Source organism: Lagenorhynchus albirostris, chromosome 20 (genome assembly GCF_949774975.1).
Source record: "Lagenorhynchus albirostris chromosome 20, mLagAlb1.1, whole genome shotgun sequence".
Lineage (NCBI taxonomy): Eukaryota > Metazoa > Chordata > Mammalia > Artiodactyla > Delphinidae > Lagenorhynchus > Lagenorhynchus albirostris.
This window is the reverse complement of record NC_083114.1, coordinates 45,325,154-45,341,795: the sequence shown is the minus strand read 5'-3', so window position 1 is coordinate 45,341,795 and position 16,642 is coordinate 45,325,154. Positions and strand designations below refer to the sequence as shown.

The following is a 16,642-nucleotide window of genomic DNA, read 5'->3' as shown; positions in this document are numbered from 1 at the left end:
GGCCTCAAGTGGTTTTCTGCTGAAGGTCTCTTTCCTGATCTGTTGGGCTGGACTCCAGCAATGGTACGGTTAGACCTCTTGCCCATCCTTACCAGGTGCGCTCCAGCTGAACCCCAGTGCCCACGTAGAACTCCTAGTGGCAAGCCCATCCAGGACCTGGTCCTGGCAGAGTGATGTACAAGAAATATGCAATGAGGTGCTTTCTTGAGCTCTTAGCATACAGGCACTGCTTGGGAAGAGAACAGATTTAAAACCACCTATTAGCAAGTGACCACTGATTAAAGTGTCTGAGTACAGGTTGAAAATGAATACAATAGAATAAGCAGAGGGGGATGGGGTGAGGTTTATTGAAAGAGGCTTCTTGGAGAGGAGGGAGAGAAGGGGACCACAGTTTACTGAGCATCTTGGTGGGCTTGGAGCTTTGCAGAGGGTCCAATGGCCAGTTTCAAGCCAAGCCTTGGAGGGCAAGCATTCAAATGGGGCATGCACTTCAGGCAAAGGCTGATGGTGGGATCAGTGCAGGGGTCTGAGCTGGGGGGGTGGGAGAGGTCAGGTGGGAGAAGAAGGGAATGATAAAGACCCTCAGATGCCATTTTGAACATCTAGATTTAACTGACGGACAACTAAGTTGTTTAGCAGTTACGCATGAAGGAAATAGTCCAGTGAAAGAAATTTTACAATGGCGGGTGGGGGAGGGAAGATGGACAAGGAGGCTCAGTGAGATTTTTGCTGGAGTCCAGGTGAGAGGCTCAGAGTCCTGGGTCGGATGTGCCTTTGCCACGCAGAGCCACAATGCCTGCTGGGGGCCTCGTTGGCCACTGTGGCTGGGGGATGGGAGGGCTGCAAGTGTGGCCTCCTGCTGGGGGCAGAGTTGTCCTGGCTGACCCTGTGTGTAGGGGGATAAGCTGTCTGTGGAGGAAAGGTGGGGCTGTTTCTCATGGGCTCAGTGTGTGGGGTGCTGAGCTCTGAGGAGGGATTTGGGCAGTGGGACACTCATTCATTCACTTACTCAAACATTTTCCAAGTCCCCACTATGTGCCATGGCCTGTGCCGGTTACAGGTGTTACACAGTGTCCTGCCCTTACAGAGCTGACAGCTAGTAATGGGGACAAATAAGGACACTGCAGCACAGCAAAGCAAGAGCAGTGACAGAGACATCAAACGAGGAGCCTGTGGAGCCTGCGGTCAGAACAGGAAGTGCTTGGGCTCAGCCAGAACTCAAGAAGACCTCTTGAAACCTGGGCAGAGGTAGGACCCATGGAGGTCTCAGCCTATGGGTACAGTCCTTCTGTACCCTGAACCCCTGAATTCTGGGCTCAGATCCTTAATCTAGAGAGAGCCAGTTCCATCTTTTGGCCACCTTCCCACTAGCTCAACTGGAGCTCCTGTGCCTCCCCTCTGTGGTTACTGGCTGTGATGCTATTTCTCCTCAAGGTTTCCCTAATCTCTGACAGGCATTGATTCTCAGCCTCCCCAGCAGCCCCTGGGGCCTCAGTCCAAACTCAATAAGTTCCCATATATTGGGTGTGGCATCCTTGGGTTAGACAGACAACACAAGAAAGAAAGGGTGAGAAGAGGCAGGAGCAGAGGCCTTCCCTCTCTCCTCCTAGGTTTGCCCCTGGAGTACTCATTCCCCAATGTCCTCCTAAAGCTCTCCCTCCCCATCCTCCCCTCCCCCACTGAGCCTGGAAAGGTGCTGTTTGCCCTGTGCTCAATCCCCAGGGCAACAGCCCAGGCAGCAGGTGTGTGTGTTGAACCAGGCCATCTATGGAGCGCAGTGGCTGGAGATGAGCTTTGTTTAAATATTAAAGAAGTCAATCATTAATCAAGCTTCTCTTGGTGCCCAGCTACCCACTCTCTCCATTTGGGAGGGCCTGGACTGGGGCAGGGAGGGCCATGGGGCAGTTTGTAAGGCTACTTGCATCTCAGACAGCTAACAAGCAGCTTTTGGGGGCTGGATTATGCAGCCCAACACAGGGCAGGCCAGAGGATCAGCAGAAAGAGGTGCCGGCCAGTATACAGAGCCTCGTGCTCATGAACTGGGCGCTGATGATTTGTACAGGAGTGTCTGGCTCTACTTGAATACATTTTATAAGGGGACTGAAGCAGTGTCCAGTTTCTAACCAGAGCAGATTCTCCTCGGGTACTGCAGTCCCTGTCCAGCCCCACAGTTGGGCTCCTAAAGAAAGCATGACTATGAAGAACAAGTTCTGGGCATGAATTGGGGCTGGGGGATGGCTTGGAGGAACAAAGCCCCTGAGTCACTAAAACCATGGTTCCTGCGCCCCCAGGGAAGGAGGCTGGCCTGGAACCCAGGGCGTACATGGAATCACACAGTCACATGGCCTCACATACACGAGTTCACACACACACAGTTACAACTCCGCATGGACCCAGATCTGCCACAGCTGCACCCATTACAGCAGGGCACTATGTGTGCAAGCGGCCCCCTCCTCAACCTCCCCAACGTCCTCTCTGGCTTGGCCACCCTCCTCCTGCCCCCCAGCCTCACCAGTCACACTGGTGTCTAGTCCCAGCTCCACCATTCAGCTCTCATCCACGGGGGCTTCCTGCTGTGCTGTGTGAAAATCCGAACGGTCAGGCCGGTTGAGCGCAGCATCAGGATGAGGCAGAGGCCCAGCAGCAGCCACTGTTCTTTGACAACTTGGTGGGGCTCCATGGCTGTGCCTAGAAAGCAGGCTTTGCGTGGTGACTTGAGTGTCCTGTGCTCTGGTGTCCTGAGTACTGGTGTCCCGCGCACTGGTGTCTTGGGCTAGTGAGCTTTTTTTCCAGGATGTACAGCCTGTAGGCCAGCAACAGGACCACCAGTAACATGACAAAGCTCAGGGCCAGCAACACCCACTGCCTAGATTTGGCCTGGGCAGGGTCCAGCTCCAGACCCAGGAATGCCTCCCTGTCTCTTTCTCTGTGAAAGACATAGGAATCTTGCCAAGCAGGTGGAACTGGGGAGGGTACCTCATGGTGATCAGAGAGGATCTGACTGCCACGGGCCTTCTCCCTCAGCCTCTGGCACCCACCTTCCAAGCCAAAGTTGAGGGCCTTGCCTGGGAAGGAGAGTGAGAAAGAGAGCAAAAGGAAGAGAAGGAAGGGATGGTACAGATAGGGCTGTGTACCACATGGCACCCAGCAGTGGCTCCGTGCAAGGGTCGGGAGGCAAGGTGCCCACCCCGTGCTCAGAAGCCAGCCCGGCAGTCTAGCTGGAGAGTGGGCAAGGAAGCATCCGAGCGAGCTAGTGGCTGGGGCGTGGGCTGTGGTCCCGGCCGAGGCTGCATCAGGTGCAGACAGGGCTCCACAGCAGAAAGTCAGGTCATAGATGGGCTAGGGGTGAAGGCTGGGTTGCAGTAAGGGCTGGCCCAGGGCAGGCTAGGGTAGGGCTTGGGGCTAGAACAGTGGTGGGATTAGGGTCAGATTACCAAACCTTCAAAGGAACAGCTGAAGTCTGGCCAGCCCAGGATGTCCCCACGCCGCACATTCTCGGTGACCAGCCAGTTCAGCAGGGGCTTGAAGTAGGTCATGAGGGCCTTTGTACACACCTTGGTCTCCCCGGTTATCTTCTGCAGGGCCTCTGGCCAGGGCTTGCTCAAGCCCAGCTTTAGGACATCCCTGGGAGAGTGGGTACAGCTGTGAGGCTGTGTGGGGGAGTCAGCTGATGCTGCTGGGACCCCTCCGTATGCCCAACCCCGCCTTTAGGGCTGTGATACCCAGACTCTTCCAACAGAGCTCAGCACAGTGGATAAAATCATAAGCTTTGAAATAACACCAACCTGTGTTTGAGTCCTCTGTGGCTCAGCTGTGGGACCTTGGGCAAGTACTTAACCTTTCTGAACTACAATTTCCATATCCATAAAATGGAGAAAATAACAGTACCTATCTCCTAGGGTTGCTGTGTTGGCCAAATAAACACAATTCTCGGAGCATACGAGGTAGGCAATAAATGTTTGCCTAATATTATTAATATTATTATTACTACTACTACTGTGATGATTATTGTTCTCCTGGACTCAAATAAGCCTAAAGTCAAGAGGGAAACCTCATGTTTCCCATGAGGTGTTCAGTGTTAGTAGAGAGAGGTCACTCTTCAGTCTCTTCCGGTCTCACAGGGAGCGTTTGGGATGATTAGAGAGATAATAAGCATGGGATGTGTCCTGTGCACTGCCTGCAGCGCTGCAGAAATGTCAGCTCTGTCTCAAGGCACACCTAGTGCTTGGTGGCAGGGGGTCTAGCCTTAGGCAGAGGTAGGAGGAGGCGTATGTTGATGCTTCTCAACCTGTTTCCCCTGATCCGACCAGGAGAGAGGTGGGGCTGAGAGGCCCAGAAGTCAGAGTGTGGAATCTAGACTAACAGGACCCAGGTTCAGATCCAGCAGTGCTAGCTACGGGCCGCACAACCACAGACAGTCAGTTTAACCTCTCTTAGCCTCAGCTTCTTCATCAGTAAAGCCGGGTTCCATTAATACTTGCATTTCACTGTGGTGAGGATTAAGTCACATAATGGCAGCACAGAGGGCTTTGTTGCTTGCAAAGACTTATACACATCGCTTAATAAACAGCTAGGAAAGAATGAGGTGGGGAAACTAAAGGTCAGTGGATCCTTGGAAGAAACCACTGGGGGGAAATGTAGTTATGAGCCTAGAGAAATGGAGGAGAAAAGTCATCAAGATAGAAAGAAAAAAACAAACAAAACTAACTTTAAGTTAGAAGATTTTTATCAGATGCCAGGTCCTGGGAAAAAGGAAGGACCTGGTGGGGGAAAAGTTTCAACCACTCACAGTCTGCCTACTCAGAAATAGTCTTTCAGGCTGGGCGGGACAAGAGGTTTGATGTGGGCAGCACATGAGACTTGCAAGGGTGACAACTGGGCACTGCCTGGAGCCCTCAACTCCAACGTGGCAGCAACGGGCCCCATGGACAGGGTCAGGTCCTCATGGCTGGCTGGGTGAGGCAGGGGACTTTGGGAATTTGGACCAAGTCCACTTTGACCCTCTCTTCCCAGGAGAACCAACCCAGAGGCTGTCCCACGGCAATCACATTTAGGAAGATGAGTCAAAAATAGCAAAATCAAGTTTTAAGCTGTGTTAGGCAAAAGAGCAGCCAAGGATCTTGCCCCTCCCCTTCTCCCCTGCAAGCACGTGCCTGCCCCATCCCTCCACAATATGCCTAGTGACGACCGGCAAGGCTTCTACATGCTTGGTGTCAAGTCACACCCTGGGAGCCCTGTGTGCCCTGTGTGGAGTGGGGGTGGGAAGTGATGAGAATGACTGAGCTCAAAAGTCCCAGCGACCAAGCGGGATGAAGGCTCAGAGTCAAAAGTGAGTTGATGTTGGGAATTCCCTGACGGTCCAATGGTTAAGACTCCAGGCTTCCACTGCAGGGGGTGCGGGTTCGATTCCTGGTCGGGGAACTAAGATCCCACATGCCACGCGGTGCGGCCAAAACAAGAAAACACCACAAAACAAAAGTGAGTTGATGTATAGAAAATGGATGTCTGCTATTTTTTCTACTCCTGCGTTGGGGGTCAGAGATCCCTCTTTGATCCCCTGGCATGACCTCCTCACTCTCTTTACATGTTCATCAAAGCCCTTTCTTACTGCACCATCTCCTTTCTTGGATTACGGTTATTGATTTATCCTGTGGCCCATTGCCCCCTGCTGGACGCAGGGCAGGCTGGTTGGCACGTGCACGAGTAAATGTTTGCTGAATGAATAAATGATAGGCAGCCAGAGACATGAATGCAGGAAGCAGAGAGGCCTCTTATGTTTCACACATTCAGAGAAGCTCAAACCTGGGCAGTCAACTAGAATAAACTGCTGTAGTACGAAAAGATAGAAAAGCAAATAGACTAGGCAGACAAGAAGGCATGCAAGGTGTAGCCCTCCTGCAAGCAAAGGCAGGGACCAGTCCTGCAACTCCATCTGGCCTTGTGGTTACTGATGAATGGCATGGTGGAATCACAAATGTGCTCATTAAATTTGCAAAGGATACTAAATTATTGTGGGTAATTATTAGGATACTAAAAAGAGGCTTTGGGGCTTCCCTGGTGGCGCAGTGGTTGAGAGTCCGCCTGCCGATGCAGGGAATGCAGGTTCGTGCCCTGGTCCAGGAAGATCCCACATGCCGCGGAGCGGCTGGGCCCGTGAGCCATGGCCGCTGAGCCTGCGCGTCCGCAGCCTGTGCTCCACAACGGGAGACGCCACAACATTGAGAGGCCCACGCACCACCGCAAAAAAAAAAAACAAAAAAACCCAAAAAAAACCTCAACATGACCTTGACATGTTAGGGTAATGGACCTACTGAAATCGGTTGAAACTCAATGGGGAAAAGACCATGTCACTGGGTGGGCCTCATGTCTCAGTGGTTGGAGCGCTGATCTTAGGACCAGTGGACTAGGTCAACTTCACCAGACCAGTATCGTTTAACTTATGGAAGCAACAGGGTGAAAGATATTGTGTTCTGGAGTCAGTTTGGGCCTCAAAGCATGACTCTGCCACTTCCTAGTTGAGCGATGTGCACTAGGGGATCACATTACCTCTCTTAGCTTTGGTTTCATCATTTACGAAATGTGGATAATAATATCCATTTTGCAAAGTTATGAGCTGCTAACGTGAAACACTGTAAGAGCGCTTGTTAGAGAGCCCAGCCTGTAGCAGTAAATGCTTCCCACCATCAGGTCAGCCTCTCGCCCCACTCCAGGTTTGCTTCAGGACCAGAAAGCAGTGCCACAGAGGCAGGGATGGAAAGGATGGGCTAGATACCAAGTGCAGGAAAAAAGACTGCGGGTAGGGGGTCAAAGTAGACCACAGCTGATCAGAGTGTGCCAAGAGGCTGGTGTGAAAGCCACCTGGATCGGCCTGGGAACTGGGTTCAGATGCTTCCAAGAAAAGGTGGAAAAAGCAGAGTGCACCTTATCAAATGCTGCTGAGAGGCTAGGCAAGCGACTTGCCAGGAAAGAATAAGGGGATTCAGATGGAAGATGGAGGCAGAGGCAGGACTCCAACACTGGGTTCTGATCTGGGACAGTTTGGCTTATTGGCTATGTGAGTGAGGGAGGGAGTGAGTGAGTGAGTGAGTGTGTGTGTGTGTGTGTGTGTGTGTGTGTGTGTGTGTGTGTTAGCAGGAGGGGCTAAACAGTCTCTCTGACCACAAGGGGCTACACAAGAGGAAATGAGCTTTGATTAACATAGGAGAGACTGCAGTCTGACAGAAGGAAGAACTTCCACTAGAACACAAGCTCTGCTCAGGGGGCCTAGGGTGGCCAGGTGAGAAGAGGGGCCCTGGGGCAGGCTTCCTGCAAGGTGGGGAAGGGGAGCCAAGGACAGGGGAGGGAGGAAGGCACTCACTCCAGGAGCTTCCCAGCCAGCTAGGAGTTATAGAAGTCGCATCAGTGCAGGGGCCCCACGTGGCCTGAGGCCTTGCAGAGTGCTTCATGGAACTGGAACTGGAGCACGAGGCTGAGGAAGTACCTGGGGAGAGAAGGCGAGGCTGGCTAGGGAGGGGTGGCAGAGGTGGGCCTGGATCCGCAGTCACAGTGGGGTAGGCTGGCCCTGGAGCACTGCAAGGGCTCTCCTTCCTAGCCTTCTGAATCAAACCTATGCTGGCCTCCCTCGTTCCTTCCCTCCTCTCAGGGACATGAGACACGCTTTCCCATCAGCTCTGCCCTCCACGCGGGAGCTGACGTAAAAGCCCAGTGGGTTCAGGGCATGGCCCTCAGAAGGCTGTGCCGTCTGATGGGAGGAGGTGGGGAGGGTGCAGGGGGACGTTTGGATCTGCTGCCTTCCTGGAAATCCTCAGCCTGGGTCCTATGCCCCCGACTCCCAACTCGAAGAGCCGGTTCTGCTGGCAGGGCCGACCTTTACCGAATGTAGGGCAAGCTGGCAGAGATGTGGAACTTGGCGCCCGGATCAAAGTCATCCTCTGTCCGAGAGACAGTGGGGCACAGGCCCTGGGACTTCAACCTGGGGGCGGGGGGCAAACTGGGGGCTTGATAGTGCCATCCGGTAGGGTTCCCAGAGCCTTTTCCTTTTGAAACATTTGCACAGCTATCAAAGCGACTTGGCATGCAGAAGACACTTAATGCATTTTTACTGATTAAATAAATGAGTTGAAAACACACGGGATTGGGAATCAGAATCAAATAACAATAGTGAACACTGAGCACTTCCTCTCTGCAGGAACCGTGCCAAGCTCTTCACACAGACTCACTCAACATTGTCCTGGTTCTGGGGGCACAGGAGGGAATAAGCTAGGCAAGGTCACTGCTTTCATCCTAATGATGGGGGACGGTTGTAGACCAACCAACAAGGTCGTTTCATCTGATAAAAAGTGCCGGGGCTTCCCTGGTGGCGCAGTGGTTGAGAGTCTGCCTGCCAATGCAGGGGACACGGGTTCAAGCCCTGGTCTGGGAAGATCCCACATGCCGCGGAGCAACTAGGCCCGTGAGCCACAACTACCGAGCCTGCACGTCTGGAGCCTGTGCTCCGCAATAAGAGAGGCTGCGATAGTGAGAGGCCCGCGCACCACGATGAAGAGTGGCCCCCACTTGCCGCAACTAGAGAAAGCCCTCTCACAGAAATCAAGACCCAACACAGCCAAAAATAAATAAATATTTAAAAAAAAAAAAAGTGCCAAGAGGATACCAGGGGATAACGGGGTGGGATAAATTGGGAGATTGGGACTGACATATACACAGTACTATATATAAGATAGATAACTTCTGAGAACCTGCTGTATAGCACAGAGAACTCTACTCAATACTCTGTAATGGCCTATATGGAAAAGAATCTTAAAAAAAAAAAACAGTGGATATATGTATATGTATAACTGATTCACTGTGCTGTCCATCTGGAACTAACACAACATTTAAGTCAACTATACTCCAATAAAAAAAAAAAAAAAAAAGAAGTACCAAGAAGAAAAGAGAGTGACATCCCTGTGGTATAGTACTACTCCTATTCCCATTCTACAGATGAAGAAAACCGAGGCTTAGGGATCAGGGAATTGGTAGCAGGACACAGAACAGTCATGGGCAGATCCTAATGACGTTCATGTTCAGGTCTGGTTTTGCCCCTCTGAGCTGTGTGACTATGGGAAAGTTATTGTCACTGAGCCTTGTTGTAAAATGTTGTCTGTGAAATGGGGATAAAATGACCCATCTTTGGGATGAGACAAAGTCTGTGAACAAGCTCACCGTTTCACTGTTGGCCCACTGGAGCCTTGAACTATCCTCTGAGGGAAGTTCCTCTCTCATTGACAGGTTTTTGTTCAAGGACCAGGGAGTTGCCGTCCCTCTCCCTCAACCCCAGGTTTCCATCACTCAGGTGGTGGTGGGCATGGCCGGGAGAGGAAGGAAAAGGTCCTGGGCAGGCACTTCAGATGGCTGGTGGGGGTGCCCTCGGAGGGGGCACGAAGTCAAGACTCCGCCAGTCCCTCCAGTGAGGCCTGGCCCTGTATTCAGGGCAGGGGTGTGAGGGTGAGAGGACAAAGGGAGGGGCGCCCAGCTCTGCCATCCCTGGATGGCGGTGTGACCGCAGGGTGGTCACACCTTCTTCTGTGAATGGCCAATGTAAGGGCCTGGTGCAGAGCTAGCAGGCCCATCAGGGTCGTCTGTCACAAGCAGACTTGAGCTGGTCAGTCTGAGGCCTAGTGAAGATGGAGGAGCCATAGTCATGGGCAGTTATTACCCAAGCAAACAGCCAGGGGTCAGTGATGGGATGGACACAGGTGTGCCCCTCACTCAAGACTGATGCTGCCCGACTGCTGGTGGTGCTCCTTCTGTTGCCCGCAGACAGGTCTGGGGATGCTAAGTCAGAGGCAGGTGTGTGTGCGTGTCCAGGTAGCAGGAAAGGGGGCACTGGGCCTGCCCCTGTCCCATGAGGACTCTTTCCACAGGAGGGAAGGATCTCAGCCCCCCAAACACCCCTTCTGCTGGTCCCACTGGTGGGCACAGAAAGGGAGGGGGGGAGCAGGAAGGCCTGACCGGCAGGCAGTGTCCTGTTCTTGGAGGAACCCAGGCGCAATGAATGTGCGAGCTTCCCGGGCTCCCAGGATCCCCAGAGAGGCTAAGGGGACTGCTCAGCTGGTGCTGCACTCGACATGATCCCCCATGACTGCACGCTCGGGCCCCACCCACTTCAGCAGGAACGCTTTTGTCCGGTGACAGCAAACAGCCAACGCCACCCCAGGGCTTCCCCATGGCCCCAGGTCAGCAGCATCTCACTCCCAGCTCTGCCCTCACAGGAGAGGCAACAGCGCTCTTTAGTAGCAGGTGGTACCCTTGAGGCTGCCCTGAAAGTCCTGGGAAAGCCCACAGCAGCGCTGGGCCTGGGCAGTGGGCCCGATCAGCGGTCCTCCCCACCTGAGGTTCCACCACTCCTGGTTGTACACGGCCTTCTCGATGGTGCCGTCAAAGACCTTCCAGTGAAACAGGTCCACCAGGTAGGCGAAGGGGATGAAGGCGATCTTCTCCAGGGCAACGTTCATCAGGAAACTGACCTCCTCTTCTGGGGAAAGTGGGGCCGTTAGGAGGCTGCTCCCAGTTCCCCCTCCCCTCAGCTTTGCCTGGAGAGCCCCAGCTGCAGCCCCAGGCCCAGACTGGCCTCCTATGATCCCCTTGGTCCCCATCACCTTCATCCTGGTGCTGGTGGCTGAGCAGGGCTCTGTTGAGCAGGTGCTTATGGGAGGAGGCCGAGAGGGTGATCACCGACCCCACGGCCTCTTCAAAGGCTGGGTTGGCGCCTGTGTGGAAGATCACAGAGAGGTTCTTGTACTGCAAGAAGTACTGGATATAGCCCATCTGGTGGAAGATGGAGAGCAGATCTTCTATGGTCACTTCAGTGCACTTCTTTATCCTAGGGTTAAAGGGCAGGGGTCAAGGAGCATGGGGATGCCCTGGGAGGAGAAATTTCTCCATTCAGGCTCTGTTAAGGGACGGGGGTGGTCGAGCCAGAGACCAGCAGGGCCTTATGCTGTTACTCCAGGCCTCACATCCAAGCAGCGGCCAAGCCCTTTGCTCTCACCCACCTGGCCCACCCCCCGCCCCCGCTGCCCTCCTGAGCCAGGCAGACAGGTGGAGAGCGGAAGAAGCAGAGGCAGGGGGTGATGCTGGCCATAGGCTGAGCACCTGAAGTCCTTCCCCTCGTAGACGTCCCAGGCGGATGCGTGGCACTCCACCTCCCGCCCGTCCGTTGGCCTTTCCATCATGGCATTTTTCCAGAACTCAGGAGGGGTGGAAAGCAGCCCCAGGGAGGTGACGAATTTTTCAGCCTCTTGGAACATTTTCTCAGACTTCCACTGCTGTGAGGAAGAGGAAGTGCGTGGGGCCCCACTCAGGGCTGCGGAGTGGGCAGGGGCAGACCGAGGCCGAGCGCTGACCTGGCCTCACGTGATCTTCGTGATGTCCTCGGGGTGCTTCTCCGGAAGGGCAGGACCAGGTCTAAGACGCTGACCCAGGACTGAGCCCACATGTTGCCTGGAAGGGGAGGGGGAGGGCTGAGAGGAGGCAGGAGACCGGCTCTCCCCCGCCTGAGCGCCTGCCTGCTCGCCTGCCTGCTTGGAGGCCCACTCCGCCCGCCCTGCCTCTGCCGCCAGCTGGGGTTTTACCCAGAACGTGGGCTGGGATGGGCTCCCTCGGATCGATGAGCTCGGGCCCGTAGAAGCGATACAGGGCCCGGCGCACGCAGGCGCACGCAGGCGCACGCAGGCGCACGCAGGCGCACGCAGGCGCACGCAGGCGTGCAGGTTCACGTAGAGCGGCTGCAGCTCCTGGAAGAGCTGCTCCAGGTCTTCTTCCAGTGTGTCGGACTTGTACGTGGACCGCCATAAGGCCCCCATGTCTTTGTAACCCAGGAAAGGGGAGGGGGCTCAGAGGCGCTCACCACCCTTCAGCCTGGCCTGGCTGGCAGGAGACCCAAGCACCTTCTAGGGAAGCCACTTGACCTCCTAGATCCTTAGGGGTCTTCATTTGCCAAACAGGAAAAACACCTCCCAAAGCCACTGTCCGTATTAGATGAGATCAGGGTGGAAAGGCACTTAGCAAAGTACATACTGTGTGCTCTTCCCCTTGCCTGGTTGGATAGGACCTGGGTAAAGCCCTGTTCCGCTCTTCACCCACCTCAAGCCCTACCCATCCAGTCCGCCTTCCTTTAGCTCCTCCCAAGGACTTCAGGATGCTCTTTTCTTCTTGCTGCCTGGCTCGTTCCATCTTTCAGGCCTTGGATAAACGTCAGCAAGGCTTTCCCTGACCACCTAGCTGAAGCAGGGCTCCCCTATTCTCTCTCTGCAGCCCCTTCCTGCTCAGCATTCATCCCGGCTGGCAACAACTGGAGATGTGCGTCTGTCCCCCAGCGAACTGTAAGCCCTAGGAGGGTGGGCACCTTCTTTGTCTTTTCACCTATGCATCCTCAGAACCTCCCCAGCACCAGCACACAGTAAGTGCCCCATCCCCGTTCGTGGAACCACACAATGAGTGAGCCACCTTGCCCTCCCCAGTGGCAGGGCTCAGGGTTCCCATCTCCAGGTCCTACCACCACCCTTCCCCTCTGCAGACTCTGCTTCGCCCTTCCCAGCATTGCCCTGAGCCCCACGCAGTACCTGGTCGGCCCCTGCCTGGGCTGACTGGTAGGTGTGGGGCGGGGGAGGGGCCTCACCGTTGAGCTTCGCAGCTGCAGGTAGCGCTCGAAGGTGCTGCGGAGCTGGTGACCCACAGCATCCCGCCAGCCCTGCCAGGCCCACAGCAGCTCCCTCTGGTCCCGGGAGGAGGCCGTGACTTCTTGGAGGTCTGTGCCGGAAAAGGAGCCAAGGTGGGACCCCACTCCGGCTGGTGGCCTTCTGCCCTCACCTGCCCCAGGCACCCACTCTCCCCGCCCCCCCCAACAGGGCAGCTGGGACCAGGGTGGGAGTCTAGAGGCTCCTGGAAGGGGCTGGTGCTGAGACTCTGGGGCTGGGAGGGGTGGGCTCGGGTGCTCCTCAGGCTCCAGGGGCAGGCAGGGCCCCTCGTTCAGGCACACCTGGGCCATGCTGTCTGTGGTCTCCATGTGGACCACAATCTGGTTGTACTGGGGGGACGGGTGTCACCCAGGGCAGGCCGGTACCTGTGGGCCCACCCCGGTACAAGCCCCACCAGCCTGGAGAGGCAGGCCCGGCCAAGGCATCTTCCCGCCAGCCTCTGCTTCCCTCCTCCTCCAGAGGAAGCTCTGGCCCTGCCTGCCAACCTCCCTCCTGCCCCCGGCGGCTCCCCGTCAGGCAGCCCACCCACCCGGGAGACCTGGGGGCCTGTCCTCACCTCCCGGAGCTCCTCCTTGGGCAGGACCGCCCTGTCCAAGTTCTGCAGCTTACTCAACATGCGCTTCACGGCTGGGTCCTGGAAGCTGGCGATCTTAAACAGGAGGGCCCGCGTGCCAAGAGCACAGCGTGTGCTGGGACCGCTCCACGTCCTTGTCCAGCTGGAAGGAGGGTCACTGTGTTTGTCATGTGAGGCTGAGGGAGAGTGTCAGGGTCTCACAGCCCCCCAACCTCCTCCCAAACCCCACTTTTTTTTTTAAAGATTTTTTTTTGATGTGGACCATTTTTAAAGTCTTCATTGAATTTGTTACAATATTGCTCTGTTTTGGTTCTGGCCGCTAGGCATGTGGGATCATAGCTCCCCGACCAGGGATTGAACCCGCACCCCCTGCATTGGAAGGTGAAGTCCTAACCACTGGACTGCCAGGGAAGTACCCCAAAGCCCACTTTAAGGGTTTGGAATCATTAAAAATTTGCTAAGAGGGAGAAAGGAGGGAGCCTGGTCCTTAAAAGCAAGCAGGGGATATCTACAAGGGGAAAGAAACAACAGACTCTTACTTAGAGATCTTTAGGGCTACCAAGAGGCCTGGAGCTTACAGTCTGTTTTGACATGTACTTTGGGGCTTCCCTTTTTCCTCTAGCTCTGGAAAGGGGGCAAAAAAGTGTGGTTCCCCCCATCCCCCCACCGAGACCCCTGAGAAGAGCAAGGGGAGAAGGGGCTGGGGTGGAAGTGGTACCACACCATCTCCCCGCGGTTCTTCTTGGTGATGTTGGTGACATAGTTCCAGGTGGCCTCCATGAACTGGTTCCACACAACTTGGGCTGTACGCTCATAAAACTGCAGGAAGGCCTTTGCCACGGCCTCATTGTAGAGCTTGTCTGCGGAGAAGGAGACGGGTATAATGCTGCCCTGGGAGGCGTCTGCCCCTGCCTGGTGCCCTTGTTTGATCCCATGCTCCTTCAGGTCCCAGCGCTACCTGAGTTCTGATCAGCCTCAGTCCTGAGCCATGGCAAGAGCTGCCCATAATAGAAGAGCACAAGTAGGGAAGGTCCAGGGCAAGTCCATCTTGTTCCCATGGCCAGGAGAACAGCAGAGCTGGGTGAGGCTATGGGCCAATCACGATCAAGCTCCATATTGTAACATCAGGGGCCAAAGGGTCAGCCATTGAACGTCAGAACTGGAAAGCCCCCATCTACCTTCTGGTCCAACTGTCCCCATTTTACAGGTGAGGAGACTGAGGTCCAGAATGGTCTAGCCATACAACCTGATTCACACATCTAGTCAGTGGCAGAGCCAAGAGGAGAACCAGGGCTCCTGACTTCTACACCAGAGCTCGTCTCACTCTACTCGGTCACTTCTCCCTGGCACTGGAGCCACCCTTGGCCATGACCAGGGATTGATGCGTCTCCTCCCTCCACAGGCTGAGATTACCTCTGAGCAGGTGGGTGGGAGGATGGATGGATGGAAGGAAATGACGTCTCCGGGTCTCTGGACTCTGGAAGCACAGTTGTCTCTCCGTGTTCTTCTGACTTGACCTCCTATGTTCATATTTTTGGCCTTTTTCTCTCTTGTGGGATGTATGACCATCCCAGGGCTGTGCAGGACCCTTCCTCCCTTTCCCTGTTCTTACACCTGCTTCCCCAGGGAGAGCCCGATACTATGAGTTTGCTGTCAGGAGGAGGCACGGAAGGTAGAGGACCATCTACTATGATAAAAATAGTACTTTTTGGTTGTTGTTAACTATTGTCATCATGCTATACATTACATCCTCAGGACTTATCTTGTAACTAGAAGTTTACACTTTTTGACTGCCTTCACCCGTTTCACCCACCCTCCCACCCTTGCCTCTGGCAATCACCAATCTATAAGTTCAGTTCAGTTTTGTTTTGTTTTGGGGTGTTTTTTTGTTTTTTAGATTCCTCATATAAGTGAGATCATACAGTATTTGTCTTTGTCTGACCTCTTTCACTTAGCATAATGCTCTGAAGTTCCATTCATGTTGTTGCCTTCTCTTACATGGCTAAATAGTATTCTTGTGTGTGTGGGTGTGTGTGTATGTGTGTGTATTATATTTTCAGTGTCCATCAATGGACACTAAGGTTGTTTCCGTATCTTGGCTATTGTAAATAATGCTGCAATGAACATGGGGGTACAGATGTCAAGATACTGGTTTCATTTCCTTTGGATACATACCCGAAGTGGAACTGCTATATCATACGGCAATTCTGTTTTTAATTTTTTGAGGAACCTCCATACTGTTTTCCAAGTGGCTGCACCAATTTACACTCCCACCAACAGTGCACAAGGTTTCTTTTCCTTCATATCCTTGCCCACACATTTCTTGGCTTTTTGATAACAGCCATTCTCAGAGGTGTGAGGTGATATCTCACTGTGGTTTTGATTTGCATTTTCATGATTAGTGATGATTAGTGATGTTGTGCACATTTTCATGTACTTTTGGCCATCCATATGTCTTCTTTGGAAAAAAAAGTCTATTCAGATCCTTGCCCACTTTTTTTTTTTGCGGTACGCGGGCCTCTCACTGTTGTGGCCTCTCCCGTTGCGGAGCACAGGCTCCGGACACGCAGGCTCAGCGGCCATGGCTCACGGGCCCAGCCGCTCCGCGTCATGTGGGATCTTCCCGGACCGGGGCACGAACCCGTGTCCCCTGCATCGGCAGGCGGACTCTCAACCACTGCGCCACCAGGGAAGCCCCTTTGCCCACTTTTTAATCAAATTGTTTTTGTTGTTGTTATTGAGCTGTATTCGTTCTTTATATATGTTGAATATTTAACCCCTTATCAGATATATGATTTGCAAATATTTTCTGCAAGTCTGGGGGTTGCCTTTTCATTTTGTTGATGGATTCTTTTGCTGTGCATGAGCTTTCTAGTTTGATGTAGACCCACTTGTTGATTTCTGCTTTTGTTGCCTTTGCTTTTGGTGTCAAATCCAAAAAAATTCATTACCAAGACTGATATCTAGGAGCTTACCTCCTATATTTTCTTCTAGGAGTTTTATGGTTTCAGGCTTTACATTCAAGTCTTTAATCCATTTTGAGTTAATTTTTGTCTATGGTGTAAGATAAGGGTCCAGTTTCATTCTTTTGCATCTGGCTGTCCAGCTTTCCCAACACCATTTATTGAAGACATTATCCTTTCCCCATTGTATATTCTTGACTTTTATCATAAATATATTGACCATATAAGCATGGGTTTATTTCTGGGCTCTCTATTCTGTTCTACTGATCTACGTGTCTTTTTTTTTTTTACATGTCTGTTTTTATGACAATACCATAACGTTCTGATTACTATAGCTTTGTAATAAAGTTTGAAATCTGGAAGTG

The 16,642-nt window shown here is 53.5% G+C and overlaps 1 protein-coding gene across 1 annotated transcript; it reads right to left on the bottom strand.

The window, feature by feature from the left end:
• Window positions 1-707: 707 nt before the first annotated feature.
• LOC132511931 (angiotensin-converting enzyme-like protein Ace3) lies at window positions 708-14,372 on the bottom strand. The gene is given in 19 exon segments (XM_060135745.1): window positions 708-886; window positions 2,513-2,723; window positions 2,762-2,924; window positions 3,440-3,624; window positions 7,358-7,480; window positions 7,874-7,972; window positions 10,372-10,516; window positions 10,641-10,864; window positions 11,137-11,309; window positions 11,388-11,434; window positions 11,437-11,484; window positions 11,616-11,698; window positions 11,749-11,885; window positions 12,662-12,795; window positions 12,985-13,069; window positions 13,297-13,419; window positions 13,421-13,456; window positions 14,038-14,174; window positions 14,273-14,372. Coding segments are annotated over 18 exon segments (2,238 nt in total). The 3' UTR covers window positions 708-886; window positions 2,513-2,527.
• Between the last annotated feature and the right edge of the window lie 2,270 nt (window positions 14,373-16,642).